The sequence below is a fragment of the Salarias fasciatus genome, chromosome 15 (genome assembly GCF_902148845.1).
Source record: "Salarias fasciatus chromosome 15, fSalaFa1.1, whole genome shotgun sequence".
Taxonomy (NCBI): Eukaryota; Metazoa; Chordata; class Actinopteri; order Blenniiformes; family Blenniidae; genus Salarias; species Salarias fasciatus.
Genome location: NC_043759.1, coordinates 12,375,036 through 12,398,889, shown reverse-complemented (window position 1 = coordinate 12,398,889; position 23,854 = coordinate 12,375,036). Strand labels below are relative to the sequence as shown.

The window sequence follows — 23,854 nt, the reverse complement described above, 5'->3', positions numbered from 1 at the left end:
GTCTCTGCAGCTTTCAACATCAAGTTTTTAAAAACATAGTGGAAGAATTTTTCTCGCATACATGCGGAGTGAAAAATGTGGGGGACAGCAAAAGTGATTTACCTTCTGAGGGAACGCTGCGGTACTGCGCCGTAACCACTTTCTCTGCAGTGAAGTACTCGTGTGAGGATGAACTACAACTGAAGCTGACAGGATGTGTGTGTGTGCGCTTGTGTGGTCATGAATGAAGTGAGAGAAAGACAGAGAATAGTGTGAGAGCGAGGGCTGATAGACTGTCTGAGACCAGGCGGGAACATGTGCGGCTGCAGTTTCCTCCTTAAAGTCACTTGATCTCACTTCAGAAATGAGATCAGCCGAAATCCTTGAAAAAGTTGATATTATGAAATAAACAAATCTGTCACCGCATGGTGAAAAGCGAGAGTCATTAGATTTCTGTGCTGTAATCGGCGCCGTTTAATTGAAGTTGAGTTGATCAGACTCCGAACCCCATGATGCCTCAGTGACGCCCTCAAAGCACTCTCACCTCACAGTGAGATGAAATATAGAGGAGGAGAGCAGGACGGAGAAGGAGGAACGAAAAGCTGAGCTGGCACAGAGAGAAGGGAAGGAAAATTCTACATGTATGAATGAAGAAAATCTGTGTGTGTGTGGAGAAAAAAGTCAAATCTGTGAGGACAGCAGAGGTTAAATGGTTCCAGGTTTGTGTGCGTTTGTGCGCGCGCGTGTTTGTGTGTGTGTGTGTGTGTGTGTGTGGTTGGTCGACTGAACTGCAGCCAGCTGTTAACACCCCGTCGCACAATTTCTCATCTCTGAAGGAAACCTGTAACTCTGCCGTCGTCTCCATATAGGGATTTAAAAAAATGGCAATGCCTCCTTCACTGAGGAGTCCAGAGCCAAGAAAAAGATTGACTCTACGTGTGTGTTTTGTGTGTGTGTGTGTGTGTGTGTGTGTGTGTGTGTGTGTGTGTGTGTGTGTGTGTGTGTGTGTGCAGCACTGTATCCATCAGTGTGTTTCTTCACACTGGTTCAAGTGCTTTTTGTTGTTGTAGCGCTGATTAGCTTTAACAAGCCACATGCGTCTCACTTTCAGCCGTGACCTTGCTTTGACCTTAAACCGTTCATTTCACTTTCAAGCCAGACGCACGATCTCCGGAGCTTTCTCTGACCAGATCTGGCCGGTGATGGCAAACACATGACACACAAAGAGCCAAATGAAGTGTCGAGCTCAAATTCAAACTGCTTCCCATGGAATTCGACGTCAGAAAACTGTATTCATTTTATTCCTGATTCCAGCGCTGATTGTTGGTTTTTTTTTTTTTTCAAAATCTACAGGTTTTTTTCTACCTTCCGCAAAGGTTTGTAGCCTGGACTCATTGTTTATGTTTTACCTCATTGTTAAGTCTGGTCGAAGGACGGACAAACAGCCGGTGAAGAGAGTTAAACATTTATCAACCGAACAGCCACATGTTTATCTGAGGAGGTGAGAGACGCTGAACCAGAGAGATTCAAGGAGACAGGGAGACGTTAGAAACACATTGTCAGTTTCTGTCCTCACTTATCTCCTGATCTGTGCTATTTAACTGACAGTAAGAATTCTTTACATATTTCCTGTGAATCCCGTGTTTTTCTCATCCTGTCATACTGGAAACGACTCGCTGACTTTGCTCAGAAGTAAAATGCCACTCAGGATCTGGAGCACGCCCACTTCGCCTCTGAAGCCTTTCTTCTGGAACTACGTGATTATGCGGAAATCGCTGTTTCACAGAGCGCCTTCAGGGCTGTTGAGAGCCAGGCCTGGTGAGACTCACATATTTTTTGCATTAGCGTATAAATCAGCCTCTCTCTGTGGGTCACTGGCCTGTTGAAGAGCCTTACACTGCGAGGCAAATCAATCTGTGCAGCGCAATTCAGACACAAGGCGAGTCAAGGTGAACCTGGAACTTTACATTTATGTTTATCATCAAAGCAACAAAAGAAGCCTCCGAAGCTTTTTTTTCCTCTCTCTAGTCAAACAACAGCAGGCAGAGATTTGGGGGTCAAGAGGATTTGCCCTTTCCCAGCGTCAAGTTTATTCCTTTTCACTTTTGAGAGTACATTGTGATGAAAACATAAAAAAAAATAAAGAAAGAAAAAAATAATAAAGAGGAGCAGCTACAAAAACTTTGTCGCTGCCCTTCACTACCGGTTTACAAACGTATGAGAACATGAATGAATTGTGGGTCTGTCGTCTGCTGCTTTTCACAGCTGTGTGTGTGTGTGTGTGTGTGTGTGTGTGTGTGTGTGTTGAGGTCCCGACCCTAACACATCTCACCGCCTTCACAACTCTTAAGGCTTACCTAACCTTTGACCTCAGTGTGTGTACACACCTCATGCATGCACACATGTAAACACTAACCTCGATTTCTTTGTGTGTGTGTGTGTGTGTGTGTGTGTGTGTGTGTGTGTGTGTGTGTGTGTGTGTGTGTGTGTGTGTGTGTGTGTGTGTGTGCGTGCATTCACCTAAACATCTGCTTGGTGAAGGAGGCAGTAAATCACACACTTCCCCACCAGCCAATGGGCAGAGAGGATGAGGAAGGCTTGAGGGCGAGCGCAGCCGAGGAGCCTCGCAGAGAGGAAAGAGTAGGAGGAAGAGGAGGAGGTGTGAGGCAGACAGACAGAAAATGACAGAGAGGAAGAGAGCCAGGGACGAGGGGCTGCCACTACAAAGCTGCCATGTCCGGCCTGTGAGTGATTTCATCTTTTTTTTTTTTTTTTTTTTTTTTGATTTCCATGTGTTGCAGAGTTTGTGTGAAAGAAACACACGTCTGAGCTGCTCTCCACTTCCAAACAGGAAGCCACACCAGCCTGCTTTTATCATGACCGGTGGAAGTAAACTGATTTTGGTGTGTTTTCCTTTTTTTTCTTGGCGGTAGCGAAAACTCTGATCGTAAATGAATGGAGGTCATTTTTTATTTATGGGCTTGTTTCAGAAGGGAGTTGGATGAGTGGTTTTTAAGCTTTAGCCACACTTCCTGCTGGATAAGTATGCAAATTGTTCCCTAACACTCTAACTCTCCCGTTTGGTTTGTTGTGCCGAACTTAGATGTGAATACGCTCATGGCTGTTTCGTTTGAGCATTCTCTGGGATCTAGCCTGGAAAACTGTTTCACACAAAGGTTTGGCTCAGTTTTACCTTCTGACTAAACAACTTTTACTTTACACCAAAGGAACAAACAGTGGGGAGGAAATGTTTCCTTCTGCCTTCCTCCTTTCGAGCCCCTCCTAATTTATCTTTTCACCTAGCGACAGTCTCGATCCTCTGAGAAGGAGCAGTAATTCAAACGACAACATTATTTTTTCCTGTTTTAGAAATCTTGTGTTGAACAAAACAGTTTATTTTAGCGTGTCAGTTTTTGATATCTGCTGGTATTTCACCAGTCAAGACTTCATATTTCCACAGCAGAGCTGTTTAGTGGGACCACAGATGCTGAAAACCAGCTTTAGACGCTGGTGTCCAACTTCTGCAGCTTGTGACTCAGCAATTTCTAAATGCACAAAAAGAAAAACGAAAATTAGAGGGAAGTTTAAAACAAAGAATTCATGAGGTTTCAACCCTCCGAGAAGGTGCAGAGGTCTGATTGAGATTTTATCCTCTTCGCAGTTCCAGAAACACGTAACATCTTTGACAAAGCAGTTGATATCGAGCTCTCCAAACTTAGATATTTCTCCATCACATAAAACTTTTCATTGCCCAATCGGAGCTAGTTAGAATGACCACAACTGCTGAAAAACAACAGTAATTCGAGCGTATGGTAGATGTTGAGTCATTTAGGGGCAAAACATTAACTCTAATCCAATTAAGTATGACTGAGTAGTACTATTTGTCAGGTTTGGTGCATTTTGGGCTTCATGGAAGCAACGCTGGTGAGGCTGAGGTTGGCGATCTGTTTCTTTACGGGGTGTAAACACTGCTTCACTGGCTGCTCTGAGAGGTGACCTCAAGTCTCTCCTCTGTTTGCCCGTGGCTTTCTTCTGTTTTTTGTTTTTTTTTGCAGGTCTGACCCCTTTATCTAAACACGATAACCAGGATTCAGTTTCAAACCAGCAGACAGTGTTGACATCAGGTGAGGGAAATTTCCTGTGAGGTTTATCTCTCGTGGCCACAGCAGTTCAGACGGTCAATTCACTTAGAAAACTGCACCAAGACTGCATATTATTTTGCTCCAGTCGGGTTAAAAACACTTTTCTAATGGTGCTTAAAGCAGCCATCCGGCCGACATTGTTGACTTCGTGATGTGAGCCTGCAGGAGTCTTCATGGAAAGCCCAGATTGTTCTTCTCCCATGTGTCCCACGGCTGCAGTCGCCGCTGATGAAAGGGCGGCCCGCGAATTGACAATGCGAGAGGGTTTTTAACGGCTCTCTTAATTGTGGTGTTTGTGTGCCGTGTTGGGCAACGTCGGGTTCATCTCCAGGTCAGGGTCGGTCATGCTCATAAACGGGGCGTGGCTTAACAGAAATGGCTCATTGCTTAAGGTCAAGGGGTGAGGGGTCAGAGGTCAAGGGGGCGGCACTGAGAGTGAAAACACTGACCAGGTCAGAGGGTCCGGCAGAGTTCGAAGATGTAACTCATGCATTTACAGCCTCTCTCTCTCTCTCTCTCTCTCTCTCTCTCTAACACACACACACACACACATTTCCATGTCATAATTCAACTAAAACCCTTTTATATGTAAAATGATTTGTTGCTAATTATTTCCAGTAATATGTGGGCTAATCTGTCAAACATTTTTTTAATCAACTGTTGTCAACACTTGTCCTATTTTTAATGATTTATTCCGTGTGTCTTTTCAAAGTGTTTAGGTGCATGAAAGCAAAAAAACAACAATCTTGGCAATTTTTATTTGGTCTTTTGTGTGTGAGTTAATGAGTTAACAAAAGACTCAGAAAATCAGATCTTTATTCTGTATATTTTCCAATTAAGAAATAAACGTATATAAATAAAATAAACTGGATTAAACGTGCAGGTTACAGTCAGCCCGGTGATTTCTGACACACCTCTTCAACTTTAAGAAAAACTAACAAAAACACTCGCCTGCTTCTCTACAAAGCCTCATTTTGTCAGGGTTTCCTTGTGGAAAGGCAGAATGCTGAACTTTTAGGAGGAGGACTTTTTCAGACCCAAAACAAAACATAGCTACACAACTCATCAGAACTTTTCGTGGCGTCTTTCTTGTATGTTTGAAAATCACAAACACATCCCTCTGACTGTGAAACGTGGTTGTGTTGTCTTTGAGTGAGAAACCATAAGAGTCCAGCTCAGCAGCGCTGTGGCGGCCCCAGGTGAAGCCATGACTGCTGAAGCTTTATGAAAGGCTTGGATTTAATGGTCTCTCCATACAGAGCATTTAACTGAATATCTGTCCATGTCCTGATGTCACTGATGGTAGGAAAACGTTATCATTCTACCTCAGTGGAAGATGGGAGCTGCAAATCCTTCCTTCAGGACATAAACTAATGTGCATTGCTTCTAATGTGAAAGCCAACTCTGTTTTTTTTTATAAGCTTTTTTTGTAATACCAAAAGATTCCAGAGAAAAACAAATCACTTAAAAAAAAAAATTTCAGTGTGTATCATTAAATACAGGCAGAGGAATGGTTTTCTCTGCTGAATCAGAGAGAAGAGGTTCGTCCACCTCTGTCATTTGCGTGAGGCTGACCGTTCAGTTTGCGATCGGAGCAGAGCGATTGCTCCAACCCCCGTTCAGGGCTGAATACGTCCCCGTCATCCGTGACTCATCTTGACCCATGAAAGCAGCCAAACTTTCTGGAGGTGGTTTCAATCAGCTGATGTTGCCAGGCAACAAACACGGTTTCCTCCAGCTGAGCAGGACTTTCAACACATTTTCTCTGTTTTTTTTTTTTTTTTGTGAGCAGCTCAAATCGAGTCCATTTACATGATGCTATTGAGTATCAAAGTCCCACTATACAATGTATTATTTGCAAAAAGTTACTCTAAATATGTCTTCCTAGAAGCTTCAGGCTTACTTCTGAAAACGGATAATTGCACTAGTGTTACGTCGACGAAAACTTTTTATTTTATAACTTCAGGTTAAAGCTATCAGTCAAATGCTCTGATTATAAGGATGTCTTATAAATCGAAGAGGTCAGACATAACAGCAGCATCAATGACAATATTTAGCATAAATATTAAATCGTATTTCAGTAACTATCACGCATTTTCAGTTGAGAGTTTGTAAGAAAAACAGGACGTGTGGACGTTACTAAACATGTTCACTTGCGTGGTGAAGAGTTAAAAAGCTGTGCGTGAAAGCAAACTATCAAAACAATAGTAAAGTTTTCAATAACAAAGTAAAATCTATGAGAATAAACTCAACATGAAACAACTTTCATTCTAGGGTTAGGGTTAGGCTTTATACTTTAAGACTTATAAAGTAATGCTGGTGAATTAATAGAAAAATGTAAAGAAAAAGGATTGTCATCATTATAATAAGTGTTCAAATACATGTTTAATAACTCCACATTAAGATTAAACAAATTTAAATTAGACAATAACAGAAAATATCCAAGAGCAATTCAGTATATAAAATGAAAAAGAGAACATATTTTATTTGAACGTTGGCTACAATTAAATTAACTTGAGAAAAAAAATACTCCTTTCACAAAAATGGAGTAAAAATTTAATTTAGATGTTAAGAACACTTTTTTAGATGTTAAGAATGAAGTTGAAATGTTGAGTATTAAATGTCGAAACTTTAGATTCTAGTTAAGATGTTCAAAAATTTGAAAGCGTTCAATGTAATTCTAAATCGGTTGTTTTACTTTTCTGTGAACTGAATCCGTAAGCGGAGCTGCACAGATGAAAAAATGCCGCTGGATGTTTGAGACGCCAGTGACGACATATGGAGATTCCCTTACAGTGTGCTCGTATTTGTGTGTGTGTGTGTGTGCCTGTGTGTGTTTGTGTGTGTGGTCTGTCTATGATCCATGTAACAGGCTGATTAGGATTTTATGAGGTCAGGGGTCAACAGCAGCACGAAGATGTGACCTCCTCACCTCCAGCGGGGCTCAGTCACGACCCGACAGTCTCACTTTTACTCTCTCCTCCACCTGAATTATTGCCACCTCCCCCCTCTCCTCCACGGCCCCCTGGTCGTTCTTCCCTGTCTTCCTCTCCTTCTTTCACTCATTCATTACCGTCATTATGTTGGATTGCAGCTCAGTAAAATGTTTCTAGGTCAGGAAGATGCTCAGGAGGATCATGGGATCTTTACAACTGGGCCAAACTCAGACTCTCATGGCGTCGCCACTGAAATCATTAATATTGTTAATGTTGTCTCCTTTTTTTAGGGTGAGAGCTCAACGATTCACAATTATTGATCAATCATATTATGGATGAATGGATGAATAATGGACATTTTTGACCTCAATTTCTGATTTTTTTTCTCATCTTTCTTTGGAACACATCAGATCTTTTACGCCATCAAATGTTTGGACTCATATAAAACTGCACATAAAAAATAACTTAAATTCCTCCTGAATGTATGAATGGATGAATATTTTTATGACATGAGTTTAATATTTTCATACTTGTGGATTGGATTTCACAACTGTGGTGTAATCAACTTTTGGATCTGACCTCTCTCGCCCTCTCGCAGCACTCTGCCTCCTCTCTGCCTGTATTGTTTTCTCCACTTTTATAATATAATCCCATTTGCTCGCTCTGACTCGCTCGCTCCGTCTCTCGCCGCTTCCCCAGCTGAACCCGTTGAACCGTTTTTTCCCCCGCCGCACCCTTTCTCTCCCCGCTCACTTCCTGTTTAGAGGAACAATTAAAGGATTGTTCCTGCAGCCCCGGAGCGCCGCGGCCCTGATGTGCAGCGGCTGCAGCATCAGCTGGAAGAGACCCATTTAAAGCATCGATTACGAGCCCTCTTTGAAGGACGGCAGGCAAAAAAAAACAAAACGCGTATGACAGACGAGGAAGCAAACGGGAGGTGACAAAGTCGCCGGCGGGCGCCGGCACGTCTGGTCGGTGACAGTCACATGCATTAAGCAGAGCATCCCGTCTGCCCTGTCTTCAAATTATGAGTGTAAATGAGCTTTTTGAGTTAATTTAAACTCACGCTGATAATATTTCATTACTGCCGAGCAGAAGCAACAGCGTCACCTCAGAAACTAGTGAGTGTGAAATAGTGAGTTCATTTACAAGCTGCATGACCTCTGAATGATGAAAGAACCTTCTGGATTAACTGTGGGGGATTGTGTGAACATGTGTCTTTTACGCACCAGGTGGGATTGTGATCCAACTTTACCTGACAATGCAAACTCTTGAAATATTCCTTAAATGATTGCTTTTAACCCTCTCAATATAATAGATAAACACTAAAAATACAATACGTGCACTGACACTCCTGTCTGGATAAGTTGTAAAAAGGAGAATTTTTTTTTCCTGTTTCTTAAAGCGAACAACTGTAGCAGACTAAAACTCCAGCTGATCAAAACCTTAAATGTGTTTGATTGAAGCTCAAGTACCGCTGGAATGTTTTCTCATTAACCTTGAAAGCACGACAAATGACTGAAGCTTATAATTAGTTAGGAGATAAAGTCTTCATGTTAATGTTGATTTCATTATTTTTTTTACAAGCGGAGTCGTTTTCTTTAACAGTGGTGTTTTTTTATGTTCGCCCGTCGAGCTGCTTCCTCTGGCCTATAAATTGACAGAAAATAAGCACTTGCTTCCTAGGAGGAGTAAAATCACTTTACTGCCGGCACCCTCACAATTAGTAACATTTTCAGTTCAAAAGATTTGTGAAATTTTCCACAAGACACTGAAATGCTCCAAATGACTGTAGATAAAAACAGATTTGCAAATTCAACGGTGTATTTTCACTTTGGAAAAGATTTCCATGAGTAATCCATTATCTAATCACTGGAGCTGTGGTGGAGGAGGCCGTGCGCAGCTGGTGTAGGTGTTTCTACCGAAGAAAAATAAATATCCACAACTCATCGATCCCACACGGCATTTTCTATTGCTCAAATTAAAGCAGCACTTTTTAAACTTTCTTGGTGTACGCCACCTAAACTGCACACATCTAGTATAGAAGAGAATCACTTGAATTCCCTGGAGAAGGTGAAGTGTGTGATCGTCGTTCCCTGTCGCTCTTTCGCAGGCCGAGCGCCGGGCCTACAGAGAGGCGGAGATGAACATGATGGACGACCTGTCGGAGGCCGACTTCCAGAAAGAGGACGAGCCCGCCAGCCCGGCCCCGCCCCCTTCGCAGCAGCACACCGACCCGGCCTCGCCCACGGTCGCCGTGACGCCGGAGCCGGTTGCCAGGGTCGCTCAGGCCACGCCGAGCGAGATCGAGTACCAGGTGAGACGCCGGCTCTGATCGCGCATCGTCAGCGCAGAAATATCACCAGTTATTCTTTGTTGTGAACGATATTAGTAGCATCTAGAGACTCGTCACTGTTTTTTAATGTTTTACTGTTTACACTTAGCAGCTCTGCTTTACTAGGATTTCAAAAAAATACTCGGTGAGCCGATCCTTCTCTTCCCCTCCACGCTGCAGCCAATCCCACCGGGGATGTTTTGGCTGATTTTGAAATGTACACATTTCACACTTAATGGAAGAGAACTGACGTCTCCTTCATAGTGGAAGTCATATATTTTTTTATGTCTTGCTCAATTTTAAACGGCCCCGACAGATGCAGGCGTAAAATGTTTGCTTTTCAAACGCTGGCTGTGCATAAAAATCATGCAAAGCTGGGGTGTGTTTATTTATCTGATGGGTTTCAGTTGGTCGAGCAGTGAAAACATCTTTTCATTGACTTATTGACAAAAATGTGTGTTTTTTTTGTGGTTTTATTGCATGTTCTAGTTTACCACTAATGATCAACAACATTTTACTACTGCTAATGATTAGTATTACTGTCCATAATAGAGTCTTTAGTGAAAATGGGAGTAAATTCCAAGAGTTTAAAGAAGCAATCCAAACCTGTGCGAGACTTAAATTTAATTCCTGCCAGAAATAGTAATGTCTGTACCTTGAACACATCACTTGAAGACTTTTTAATCACAACCTATCGTATGATTTTGGTCAAGGATGGCCGAGGCTTTGGCATCGGCACGCTGGTGTTCGGGAAGCTGCGAGGTTTCTCCTGGTGGCCCGGCAGGATCGTCTCCTGGTGGATGAGCGGCCGGAGTCGAGCGGCGGACGGCACCCGCTGGGTGATGTGGTTCGGTGACGGCAAGTTCTCTGTGGTGAGCGCCTCGGATTTCGCTTCGCAATGGTTCGAGATGCTTTGTTTTACTCAGCATGCAAAATGTCACCCAGCAACGCATTACAGCTACCAGTTATTTAGGTAATTAGATTTAAAATGCAGCTATTGTTTAATACAGTGGGGAGTATAATTCCAGTGATGGCTGTCAAAAGCTTTTCAAGCTCAATTTCACTACTATTTTACTTGAAAACCGGGAGAAAGAAGCACTTTTTCAAAGCACAAAGGCAAGTGTTTGTTTTTGTGGGACGTATCATGCTCTGTCAATATTTACATGAATCCCCAAAATCCTCTTTATCTCAGTGTGTTGAACAGCTGATATTTCAGGGGGGTTTTTTTCCAGCTGCTAAAGTTTAAATAAACAGGAAGAAATGAAGGAATCAATCCATCGATCCACCTGATAAACGCCAACAGCTATTTGTTTTTCAGGGTCAGTTTCAGCATTCACTTTGCTCAAAGCAAATTTCATTGAGTTCATTTGTTGGATTTCACTCAGAACTGGATTTTTTTCATCTTTTAAGTTTTCAGAGTTTAGTAAAGCCACGCTGATACGTTAATCCAAGTCATCCTTTCTGAAAAACACATATTTCCTCTTGCAAGCCAAAGTCACACTGACAAGAGATTTCAAGGCCATTTCTTTCATTCTAATGATTAAAAACCGTTCTGTGTGATTTTTTTTTTTTTACAGGTTTGTGTAGAAAAACTGATGCCTCTGAGCTCCTTCTCATCCGCCTTTCACCAACCAACCTACAACAAGCAGCCCATGTACCGGAAAGCCATCTTCGAAGCTCTGCAGGTTCAAACCTCAAAATGCGTCCTATCTCTCAGTTGATGGGGCTCATTAAGGAAGATTTCTCTGATCTGATCAGTCGGCAGTTTGCAAGTGGGAAGATGAAGGTCGGTGGAGGATTAAATTGTGACTGGAACTGTCTGTTCGTGTTGCGTTCAGGTGGCCAGTGTTCGGGCGGGCAGGCCGGTTCCTTCGTGCGATACGAGCGATGAGGCAGAAGGCGTGGATCTTCAGACCAGGCAGATGATCGAGTGGGCCATGACCGGCTTCCTGCCCACCGGACCACAGTCACTGGACCCTCCAGAGGGTACGCCAGAGGCTCTCTAATCCACATCTGGGGTGTCAGATCCAAACCCAGCCCTGTTCGATCTGAGTTCGGATGCCTTTTGCATCCATTTCCTGTTGAAAAGAGAGCATAAGATAAACATACAGATCGCACCGAATGATCTCCTTTCTTTACTTTTCTCCAGCAGTCCGTTTGTAAGCTTTCATCCATTCTCCTGTATAGTGTGGGTTTGAAGTTTTTGTCATTTTTGTAGCATATTTCCATCCCAGCATTGTCTTCTAATTTTTGGAAGGGCGTTCGCAGTAGGAACACATCGCTGTTCTGGTGGATACGGTTATTATGATTTTAGCTTTTAGTTTATTAAAACATTGGCCTTGTGGTCATTGCTGTAATTGTCCTGTTCAGCCAAATGTTATATGGATCTGATTTGTTATGTAAACATATGTAAGTCTATTTATTCAGTTATTCAACTACCAGGATCTGTTTGAATTGAAAGCCGAGACGCCATTAACATCGTATTACTTGTGACTCATTCGTTACAAAGAACTTAGTGAATCAGACATTTTTTTTTTTTACATTCAGTCTCACCAGTAGTTTGAAACAAAGGAGACACAGGGAAGGACTTGAGCTTCATCCTCATACCAAAATAAATGTTTTGCCTCAAAGTTGTCACACTTCAGCAGTTTGTTGTCAAGACAAAGACGTTTTTTAACTTGAGACAGAACTGGTCAGGACCTGCAGGGATGAGTTTTACTAATTAAAAAGTCTTTTAAAGCATTGGAATTTATGTTTTGTTTTTTTCGTTTTTTTTTTTTTTTTTTTTTTTTTCACGCAGAGGAAAGAAATCCTTATAAGGAGGTGTACCCTGAGATGTGGGCGGAGCCTGAGGCCGCGTACACACCTCCACCCGCAAAGAAACCTCGCAAGAACACAGCCGAAAAAGCAAAGATCAGAGAGGTGATCGACGAGGGGACCAGAGGTAAACTGAAACAACAAACACCATGATCTTCAGTTACTTATTCTGCTCTCTGATAACATTTAAACATATCGACATCTTTAAACCCCGCATCAGAAACAAGCCCTCAGGAAACATACAGTCCATCACATGGTTGTAGGCTTTGCTTGTGTGCTGTTTGCGTGAATTTTTTAAATAAATCACACGTTTTTAATGCGTTGTGTTTTTCAGAAAGACTCATATTTGAGATCAAGAAGAAGACAAGGAACATAGAAGGTAAAAACATATTTATTTGAAGATAATATTTCGCTGTCTTTCCATTGTAATCTTTAATTTGTGTTTGAATGAAAACAAACCTGAATGATGTGTCGTTTTATGATAAAATCACAGAAAAAAACAAATCAAGGAAATGGGTTTCATGCCACTCAGTGAAAATCTAATATTGCTTCAGAACCACTCAGCTTTGGCTTTTATATTACAGTTTGTGACATTTCTATAATAACTTTAAGATTTTTTTTGGAGCTCAGACGTCGATCACTTGTTCAGGTGAACTCGAACAATGCAAAAGTGTATCAAAGGCAAATGATGTTCACATCAAATGTCCGTTCACTTTGAGTTTTTATTTTAATATAATCTATCAAAAGATAATTTGACTCAGTTTTATTCTTCCCTTTAGCTTCATCACTGAATTAAACTACTGAGAACAGAAGCTTAGATAGAATGAAGATAACAATCCACGGTTGTTTCTCAGCTGTGGTTTGCATCGCCGTGTTCTTATCTCAGATCACTTTTGCGTTTGTAGACGCTGAAGATGTGTTTCAGCGTTTGACAGAGGTTACTAATGTGTTCACTGAATGAATCAAACTTTAGTGACTCAGTTTTGTAAAAGATCCGACCTGCAGACATAAAACGAGTGAGAACTTAAAATCACAGGTTCAGTCTTTTAGCTCTAAAGAACAACACATGTCTTCAAATACAGAGATAAATAAAAATGTGGATAACAGTGCGTTTGAATGTAAATTGTCTCTTTTGTGTGTGTGGTCTTTTTTTTTTTTAGATATTTGCATTTCCTGTGGAAGCCTCAACGTCTCTCTAGAGCATCCTCTCTTCATGGGAGCAATGTGCCAGGGCTGCAAAGTACGTAAGAAAAACGAAACACCAACTCATCTGGCTGGAGGCAGTCATTCTTTATTTACTCTGACTGTGGAGGATGTGCAGCGAATTCACGCTTTGTCCGCAAGACGACAGAAAAGAAAACTTATTCTTGTGGAAGTTTCTAGAAAAGTTTAAAATCCCAAATGTTTGCTAACCCTCCGATGGATCAACGCAGATCTGAGATTTTTGATATAATTCATTGTTTAAACTTGTGAACCTCCAAAGGACAAGTTTCATCCAGGATCTGCTTTGAAAGCTGTGAAAATAAATCTGTGGTAAATAATAAATGGTTTGAGATGCTTCACAGACATAAAAAGAAATGGAGTGAGAAGACTGTAATTATTGTGGGATATTAATTTGAAACGAACACCTTGTTGCGCCTGTGGCAGAACTCGTTCCTGGAGTGCGCCTACCAGTACGACGACGACGGCTACCAGTCCTACTGCACCATCTGCTGCGGAGGCAGGGAAGTGCTCATGTGCGGCAACAACAACTGCTGTAGGTCAGTGCGGCGCCGTCGTCCAGCCGCGGCCCGGCAGGATGTCGCTTTGAGGTTTCACACGTACAGAATCAGCTGACCCACCAATGTGACGGTCTTTTCAACTAATGTGGAACACATTGTTTATTATTACCCTCTGATATCCATCCATGTATTGTGCTGTCTCAGATTCTAAAGACTTTTATTTGGATAGTAACTGAAAGGTTACAAAAAGACATTTAACTTTAAAATGTAAGCCTAAATGAATCAATATTTCTTCATTGCTGCCAGTTTCCACATTGAAATAGTCGTCTAACTTTTTTAAAATCTCCAGACTCTTAGAGTTGCTCTTTGTGTGTGTGTTTCTCAGGTGTTTCTGTGTGGAGTGTGTGGACCTGTTAGTGGGGGCCGGCTCGGCCGCGGCAGCTATCAACGAAGACCCCTGGAACTGCTACATGTGTGGACCTCGCAACACCTACGGGCTGCTGCGGCGGCGGGACGACTGGCCCTGCAGGCTGCAGCACTTCTTCGCCAACAACCACGAGCAGGAATTCGTACGTCTGCTTCTCTCTTCGGAGGATAAAATAAAATCTGCAGCTCTGATGATTATCCGTGATTGTGAATGATTATCATCGAATGGGTTTCACAGTAGTCTTCATACTGTGGAAATGACAGTTCAGTTTAAAATAAAATACAAAGATAAATCTTTAAAGAGAGAGAATTTTCCCTCTTGTCATTCTTTCTTTCTCTCTTCAGGAGCCAGCGAAGCTGTATCCTCCAGTCGCAGCAGAGAAGAGGCAGCCCATCAGAGTCCTGTCCCTGTTCGATGGCATTGCTACAGGTACACAGCACTGACTTTCACGTTTCTCCTTTGTTATAACCAGGTATATCCTTCAAAACTAATTTGGCTTTTTTGTCAAGAATGAAGAAAATCCCATTAATGTTGAAGCGATCGTCCATTTCTACAAATGTAAAATAACCAAAGATGTGCCACTGACAAAGACCGCAATAAAACATCACGAGAGCTGTGAACTGTCGTATGAATGATTTACTGAGGGTCCGTTTGTGTGATCTCCTCAGGTTTGCTCGTGCTGAAAGACCTGGGTATCCAGGTGGATAAGTACGTGGCGTCTGAAGTGTGCGAGGACTCCATCACGGTCGGCATGGTGCGGCACCAGGGGCGCATCATGTACGTGGGCGACGTACGCAACGTAACTCGCAAACATGTAAGTGAGACACTCAGCCGGAGGTTTATGTCGCTTGAAGCAAAATGCGGAGCTGAACTCCTGCTGCGTTTCGCCATCAGATCGAGGAGTGGGGACCATTTGACCTGGTGATCGGAGGAAGCCCCTGCAACGACCTCTCCATAGTCAACCCTGCGCGAAAAGGCCTCTACGGTAGGAAGCGGCCTGATACGCCGTTGGTTTTCACTTCAAGTGAGATATGAAAGATAAATCTGGTGATTTCCTCCAGAAACAGTCACCTTTTTTATCTCTTTACAGCTGGTATATGGTGGTATTGATTAGATAAATGTTTCCGTGCGTATCCAGCATCGTGGTTCACAGCTGTATCCTGTACTCTCTTGGAAAGTACAGGATACAGCTGACAGTTCCTCTTCCTCCTGCAGAGGGAACCGGTCGATTGTTTTTTGAGTTTTATCGTCTGCTGCATGAAGCCCGACCAAAACCTGGAGACGAGCGGCCATTCTACTGGCTGTTCGAGAACGTGGTGGCCATGGGGGTCAGCGACAAGAGGGACATCTCCCGCTTCTTAGAGGTACAGACCCACACGTCGCACAGGCACATGCTGAACGAGGTGTCAATCTCCGATCATGACAGGAGTGAATCTGTGCTTCTCCTCCAGTGTAATCCGGTAATGATTGATGCCAAGGAGGTCTCTGCTGCCCACCGCGCTCGCTATTTCTGGGGAAACCTGCCAGGCATGTCCAGGTGATTCAGACAAGCACACACACACAAGCACTGAGTTCGCTGTACTCTGATGAAATTAGAAATAGAGATTTTTATTCATTTAACCCTGCATGACGTTGCCTGCAGGCCGCTGGCGCCGATGGCAAATGACAGACTGGACCTACAAGAGTGCCTCGAGCACGGCCGCACAGCTAAGGTGATTAGTGGAAGTGTGTGTATTTGAGTGTGTGTATGAGAGAGAGACCGAGTGTGAGAGAGAAAGTGAGTGAGTTTGCATGTTTTTGCATGTTAAGAATCTAATCTAACTTTTACTCGATTCCAACATAAAGTGGAATTTTTCTGATAAAGACTTTTGTAAACTTGTTCACTGTGTTTGTAAGGAGAACAAAATAGTCATTTTTTTTTTCCACACTTGCAGCTAGTGGACTAACTTTTTGCACGCCTCCATCATCCGTGTCAGATTTAACTGCTTCTCCCGCTGCCAGCAGGGGGAGCTGTTCAGCGTGTCGCACTGAGAGTAGCTGTAGGACCTAAAAAAGGATGTCTGTGTGTTGTGTTGTTTGTATCTGTCTGTGTTTGTGTGTGCATGGCTCTGGATGCTAAATTCCAGTTTGAGAAGTTGCGTACGATAACGACACGCTCCAACTCTGTGAAGCAGGGGAAAGATGAGCATTTCCCCGTCTTCATGGACAACAAGGAGGACATCCTCTGGTGCACCGAGATGGAAAGGTACGGGGAGTCGGGTCGGTCCCTTGAGAACGCCGTCATTTGTACAAGAACCAACATTTGTAATTCTGTGAATTGCATTCAAATATGTGGAGTTCATTCAAATGTGCTTTGGTTTAAAAGTTCTAAAAATATTTTCTGAATGTGCCTTTTCAGAGGGTGTGATATCAACATGATGTTTTAAATCCTATCATGATAATTATAAAATATTTTAACCAAAAACTATTTAAATCAGTTTTATTTGGTTGTTTCTGTTATCTATTTTGTTGTTGGTTTTTTTTGAAGTGATTTTATTCTGATTGTTTGCCCCACTTTAAGTTTTAATAGAGTAAAAAATACATTTGAGTTTTTAATTACTTAAAATACTTAAATATGTCATCATATATACATTATGTACAATGTACATGTTCTTAATAAATAAAATAAAATAACATTATTTAACTCAAAAGCGATAATAATTTAAATAACCAAGCAAAATGAAGCTGTTTTTAATAGATGTTAAGAGGAAATTCCAATTACAAAGTTATCAGAATGATACTGACGACAGTGATAATGATCCTGTGAGTGTGTGATGTCTTGCAGGGTGTTTGGTTTCCCTGTCCACTACACAGACGTGTCCAACATGAGTCGTCTTGCCAGGCAGAGGCTGCTGGGACGTTCGTGGAGCGTCCCCGTCATCAGGCACCTGTTCGCGCCGCTCAAGGAGTACTTCGCCTGCTATTAGTCCCTCTCTCAAACACACACGCACACACACACACACACACACACACACACACACACACACACACACACACACATACACACCGACTCTCTCACTCTTCCTTTCACACACTCAGACACAAGCAGTGCGCTGTGACAGACACACACTGATAACCACAAGCACTATACAGCTTGTACATGAAGGTTGGCTGATGCAGGATGACACAGATGACCAGACACACACACATCAACACAGCGACATACGCATACACACAAACGCTAACTATAAAGGACTGCTTCCTTAGACCCCATGTAGACCACTGGCTGACCTTATAGTCCCCTGGTGCTAGCGTGCTGATTTATATGTACACACACACACATATACATATATACATACACACACACACACACACACAGTTGCAGGGCTTTCTGTACTGTAATTGTTCAAACACAAACTTCCTGTCTGACCTTGAAACTGATGTCTTCTGACTTTACTGTGTCGTTATCAGCTGGAGTCGAACTCTCCGGCCAGGAGGCGGGGTGAAACCAACACACACACCCTGACTTTGTGTTTTTAATCTCCCATTGACACGCCACTGAATCCCTCTGGAACACAGCTCTTAACTGTTTTCATATGTAGTGACAGTGCAGTTAACACACATAAACAAAGGCATACAAACACACACTCTCACACACACACACACACTCAAAGACATCTGTGTAGGCCTAATACTCATGGTGCTGGTCAGACAGTGATAAAGTCCAAATGGTGCCACTTTAATACAATCCTTTTACAGTTTTTGGTGCTCGTGGAGACTAAATGGTCTCTGGTTGTCTCTGCTGCAGTTTGGAGTCCCTCACTGAGAATGTGAAGCAGGTGGAGGTAAAACCAGCCAAGCCAGGAGAGGCAGCTCTGAATTTTTAACATCTATTTTGTAGGCCTGAGTGTTGCAGGGGAGGAAAGAGGGACACAAACTGACACTTCTGACGGTGTCGTCATATCATGCAACGTGAAGGTGGAGCTCCTCTGGTGGTGCTAATAATTCAAAATTGATAGAGAAGTTCAATCTCTGCTCTGTATATCGAGGTCTATTGATTATTTTTTTCTTAAACAAAAGGAATGTTCACAAGGCCATAAAAGTGCAAAACAAGTTGGCCTCTTTTATAAATGATCCAAAGATAAAATGTCGTACAAGTGGATGCGTTTAGTGAGGAGCAATGCGGATGCAGCGCTGAGAAAAAAACAACTTTTCTGCCTCTGCAGTGATCCCTTTATCAGACTGGACAAGAATCCATAGATTATCCCAGTGTTACTTCTAAATGATCCCTTCATGTGCATGAGAAACATCAACGTCAACGTTTGTGACGTAGTTTATGTAGTGGGTTCTTTTGCTCTGTTAAAAACACAATTCTCAGTGGCGCAACAAATCCCAAACCCTTCTCTGTTTTACACAGACCTTCTGTTGTCATTAACAGCTAATTGGATTATGACAAAAATGTGTTTTGTGGCAAAATTTGCATTTCAATGTATTTTAATATTGGAATTCAAGGATCGTCTTGCGATTTTGACCTCAATTATCATATATTATTGTTTTTAATTTAATACAAAACATTATTGCAAAGAAATTGTATTTATTTATTTCTTTGTGATTTATGGGGTTTCTTGTAAACCTCTTTCAATGTCAAGTTATTGAGGTTGTAAAAGAATCTCAAAACTATCCTGAGCTGTTGGCTCCAGCTTTTCATCGCCATCTAGTGGTCACTATAGTCAGTGCACACAGTGAGTCCTGCACGTGGTGGGTCAAAACGCTCCAAGTCAAGGTCAGAAGTCACTGGATCAGTAATGTTCTGAACGTCAGGATCAAAGAGTGAGGTTTTTCTTTTTTTTACATTTATTTTAACACACACACACACACACACACACACACACACACAGCAGATGTAATCAAGCGTCTGCAGACCATTTCTGGGTGCTTTTGTAATATTTTTTAGTTGGTGCTTTAGTGACGATGCTGTGAAAATCTCAACACTATCACGTTTGGATGATGGAACAGATTCACATGTTGCTCTACTTGTTGCTGAAATGACTGTGATGTTTCTCTCTGGTACATTACTGTATGTTACTGTCCTGGTGCTCTCTCAGCTGAGGAATATTGCTCCTGATTATCAGATATCAATATTAGATCTCCCCAGTAAACCATACCTGTAAGCACAGTCGTGGGAGGCATCAGATATTGCTAGATGTCATGTTACTGTCGACGGAGAGGAACACTGTTTGAAGCCTTTAATGTAGCTCGGTTTACTCTGACTTGGCTGAGTTTTGACCCTTCGTAAGGGAGGCTTTCATGTGTGGCACACCTTTATAGCTGGGATTTAATTTCGACAAATTAAGGAAATATCAGCATAAATAAAACACACAGGGACACCTGTGATGCATCTGTGAAATGTTGAATTAAAAGAAAAAGTTTGAAGTCTGAAGCTGGTTTAAAAAAACAGAATGTTATTTCAGTGGTTGAAAATATGACCTCAAACATCAGACTAAATAGACGATAAACTATCCCTTTGTTTTAAAATACTGCAGAAGTTCAACCTCTCCGAAACACCATTTTGACGGTGCAGCTCCTCGACTTCCGCCCCTGCAGCTCGCTCATGCTCCCGCCGCGCTTCACAGGGATCCAAAACGTCCCGAACTGCAGCGACACCCACTGGAACCAGAGGCCGACCTTTACTCTGCAGACACTATGCTGGTTTTCTACTTCCTACGGCTGAAGCAGGCAGCCTGGTGTAAACATCAGTCTGACAATGCCTGTTACACACAGAAACAAACACACAGAGAAGCGGAGATGTTGTGTTTCGGCCGGGCTGCCTGCAGAGAAAACACTTCAGTCTGGTGCTTTTTGGTCCTCAGACCACCATCTTTTCCAGGAAGCCTTTCAATCCAATGACCTTCCTCAGACACCAGCTAACAACTGGATACATGTGGTCTATGCTCACACACACAGACACACAAACACACACATACGACATACACACACTCTCTCTATCAAACCAACAGTAAAACCAGCAGGTTCAAAGTTTTATTTTCCATCATGTTTACTGTGTTTCTACAACCAACCTTCAGGTGCTTTTGAAACTCTGCTCTTTTTTACAGTGCTCTTGCAGGTCACACATACATACAAACGTCATGCACACACACACACACACACACACACACACACACACACACATATTTGCTGGAAACATAGAGCCGACTTTCATTCTTCTCCTCTCTTGCTACATAGCATGTCATCATCAACACACACACACACACACACACACACACACACACACACTGTGTTCTTACCGGCCGCCTGCCACCATCAGGCTTCCCGCGGCGCCGCTGGGTGTGTCATCATCACCCCGTGTCGTTTGGTGCTCCCAAGCCCCGCCCACAAACTTTACCTTTCCTCCAGCAACCCCGACAGAACCCCGCCCCGCCCCACCCCGCCCCCCCAACAACCCCAACCCCAGGTGCTGCATGTCAGTCAGTCAATGTAATCTCCAATTCCATGTTAGATTAGGGAGTAATGATAATAATATGGTAATAATAATTACAATAATAATCTGTTATTGTGTGTGTGTACTGTTCCAGGTTGGTGCTCAGTTCAGTTCAGTCTCAGCCTCGAGGGGAGAGAGAGAAAGGCTAGAGAAAGCATATATTACAGTTAGTATAGTGACTTGTTCTATTGTACTCAAGAATGCCAGGAGAAATTGATGAACTGCACGAGACTCTCAAACAGGCACGAGTTGAAATAACACCAGCTGTAATGACGTGATCTTAAAAGCAAAATCCGGAGCTCTTTTTTTGTTGTTGTTGTTGAATTTGAAGATCTCAGACTTTAGCAAAACATTCAGGAGGTCAGAGCTTACTTTGTCCTCTAAGAACCCAAACTCATTTCTCCTACGAGAAAAATTAGGAACAAGGTTGTGGAACGTCACAACATCAAACAGTTTGCAGAGTTTCCACTGAGAGGAAGCTTCTGGTAAAGTTAAGAAGTTAGGTGGGAAAAAGTAGTTGTTCTTAAAAATGCATTTGTACAAAATAATCTTTTTTTTTTTGTTATTAAAAATGTTGATGAAATCATCATGAAGACGTTTGTAGGAAGCGATTTAATGAAGCCACTCAATCAGTGAAACGTCTCTTCTGGATGCCCAATTCCATACATTTCGATTACAAAACCAAATAATTCCATATTTATAATGCAGTAGAAAGTCCCTGGAAACCACTGATGAAATGTTTCAGCTGGCCCTGATTTTTCCTAGCGGTGTTATTTCAACCCGTCTGTCTGAGAGCTCCGAGAGACAAACGTCTGAGGAAGAGAGAGGACATTTTTGATCAGATGGCTGACACGGTGATGATGTTTCTGTTTGCCTATCGACAGCTTTTAGGCTGAGTGATGCGCTGTTTTCAACACTGATACACTCTCACACAACCAAACTGACACACAGAGCAACTAAACACACACACGACACATACAAATATACAACGCTGTGGCGCATGCAGACACTCATCTCATGGACTAAATGAAAGATGAGCTTTAGGATAAAGGAGGACCCGGTGGTGTTTCAAAAGGTGCTAAAATTTTATCTGAAAATAAGAAAAATATATTGTTAGGAGTATAAATCAAGTTTGTCTTTACAATGACTGTATTTAAGTTTGTCGTAGTAATGAAAAGGCACTATTATTATTTTACTCTTGTATGAATATGAACTAATTAAAAGGCATTTTAACTTTGTACTTGAACAATGTAAGAAATGAACCGTGAATAAAAAAGGCGACTGTTTCTTGTGATTCGGCCTGAAGGCTCATTATTATTGACCCGTACCACTAACTTCTGATGTACTGTTTGTTTTTTGCTTCTATTGGAATTCTTTTGAATTTTGATCATTCAAATCCGAGATGTTTCCAATTTGGCAAAGACAAAGAAGAATCTAGATTATTTGACCCTTCATAGGTGAAGTGATCAAATTCATCATTTCCTCGTTTTGCTCTGTTCTGTTCAAGTTCAACTTCTCCCTGTATGGCAAGAGAGGCATCAACATCAAATGAAAAAGGGATCTACTTGAATTTTGACTGAAAGAGTTAAAGTGTGGGTTATATAGAGCACACAATGTGAGGGAGCTCCATCAGCTTTGAAATAAAAACGTAGCAAGGCGAAATATAAATGCCAAAGTTCATTTCTGATCTTTGCAGGTGAGCCCGCATGTCAGTTCCCATTTAAGAGAAAGACAGCGGCATTTTACAAATTAGGCAAGCAGCATTTGTGACTGACTTTGCCTCCACAGCGTTGAACCTAAAATAGTTTGACGAGCTAAATTTCCCCCTGTAGGACTAATAAAAGGATTTACAATGCTACTTGCGTTATTGTGACTGTCTGCTTAGGATGACTGCACTCACCAGGGCAATAGGTCAACGGGAATGGGAATTGTTAAAACGCCCTCTCCTGGATCACAAAGTAAACTGCATCAAATTAGGTGAAGCACCTTCAACAGGTAATTACAGCTTCAGCATGCATTTTTCACATAATATCCAGAGGAATGTTCAAAACTCAGGTAAAAAACAGCAGACCTGCTGAAGACAAGAAAATGCAGCGTATGATTTTGGATTGCTAGTTTACATCTCAATTAAGTAAACTGAATTTGTACTTTTTAGCTTGATTTATCAAAGTTGTAACAAAAAATAATGAATTACTGTTACAGTAATGTGCTCAAACAGTGGGAATTTGATAAACATAGACGTTGAACCGAGTATCTTGACAGTATCTTTCTGGGTGAATGTTCTGAGGCTAGCCTCTTGGTTCTGCTCCTATTAATTACTTTCTCTGATTTCCCACCACACCAGCAGTCAGCCATGCTGCCAAAGAGGCCGCCCTGCCTCCATCCTGCAGCTCTTCACGCACATATTGTGGTGCCTTCAGGGTCCTAGTCTGCTCGTGAAAGTGCAACTCTCGAATAAAAGACATTTCACACTCATTTAAACATTTTAACTAATACATCAATCAAACGTGAGGGCTTAAATTGTTAGATGTATATTTTGTAAATAGACATTATCTGATTTGGTTTGGTTTCAGATGTCAGGGGGTTATGTTATCTAGTTTAGCAATAACGATATAAACTAGAATTTAAAACTGAACTTTTGAATAGACAAGTAAAAACATTAATACACACCTCAATAAATGCACATTTGAGAATGACAAATCTATCCAGTTAAGTTGACCTGATGACTTCAAGCATCATATCTTTAGCATTATCATATCTTATCTGCCTGCTTATCGTGTCTGCTTATGGGGAAATTAACACAACACACAGCAGAAAGTACTGTAAATGTAAAAATATTAAGAAAAGGAAAGACTACAATTTCCTCCTCTATTAGATGCTATGATGTTCAAATAAGCTGACTCTATATTGCCATGATGAATAATAGAATTGGTTTCCTTTTCCATCACATAAAAAATTGCACTTCAGAATTTGTGAAACATCTCGTTTTTTTATCTTGACTCGGTTCAAGCATTTTATT

At 41.9% G+C, this 23,854-nt stretch overlaps 1 protein-coding gene across 4 annotated transcripts in view; it reads left to right on the top strand.

Moving 5' to 3' along the window:
• The window catches only part of dnmt3aa (DNA (cytosine-5-)-methyltransferase 3 alpha a), a 40,488-nt gene extending 22,946 nt beyond the window's left edge, over window positions 1-17,542 (top strand). For 3 of the 4 annotated variants that reach the window (XM_030110083.1, XM_030110086.1, XM_030110085.1), the window contains 17 exons: window positions 9,171-9,374; window positions 10,106-10,264; window positions 10,970-11,077; window positions 11,231-11,378; window positions 12,193-12,336; window positions 12,544-12,588; window positions 13,370-13,449; window positions 13,857-13,969; window positions 14,316-14,499; window positions 14,702-14,786; window positions 15,026-15,171; window positions 15,252-15,342; window positions 15,573-15,721; window positions 15,809-15,894; window positions 16,000-16,069; window positions 16,484-16,602; window positions 17,182-17,542. In XM_030110083.1, the coding sequence (XP_029965943.1) occupies window positions 9,171-9,374; window positions 10,106-10,264; window positions 10,970-11,077; window positions 11,231-11,378; window positions 12,193-12,336; window positions 12,544-12,588; window positions 13,370-13,449; window positions 13,857-13,969; window positions 14,316-14,499; window positions 14,702-14,786; window positions 15,026-15,171; window positions 15,252-15,342; window positions 15,573-15,721; window positions 15,809-15,894; window positions 16,000-16,069; window positions 16,484-16,602; window positions 17,182-17,323 (2,073 nt within the window). In that variant the 3' untranslated portion in view covers window positions 17,324-17,542. The remainder of the gene's footprint in view (window positions 1-9,170; window positions 9,375-10,105; window positions 10,265-10,969; window positions 11,078-11,230; window positions 11,379-12,192; window positions 12,337-12,543; window positions 12,589-13,369; window positions 13,450-13,856; window positions 13,970-14,315; window positions 14,500-14,701; window positions 14,787-15,025; window positions 15,172-15,251; window positions 15,343-15,572; window positions 15,722-15,808; window positions 15,895-15,999; window positions 16,070-16,483; window positions 16,603-17,181) is intronic. The other variant, XM_030110084.1, reaches the window with a different exon arrangement.
• Window positions 17,543-23,854: the final 6,312 nt, after the last annotated feature.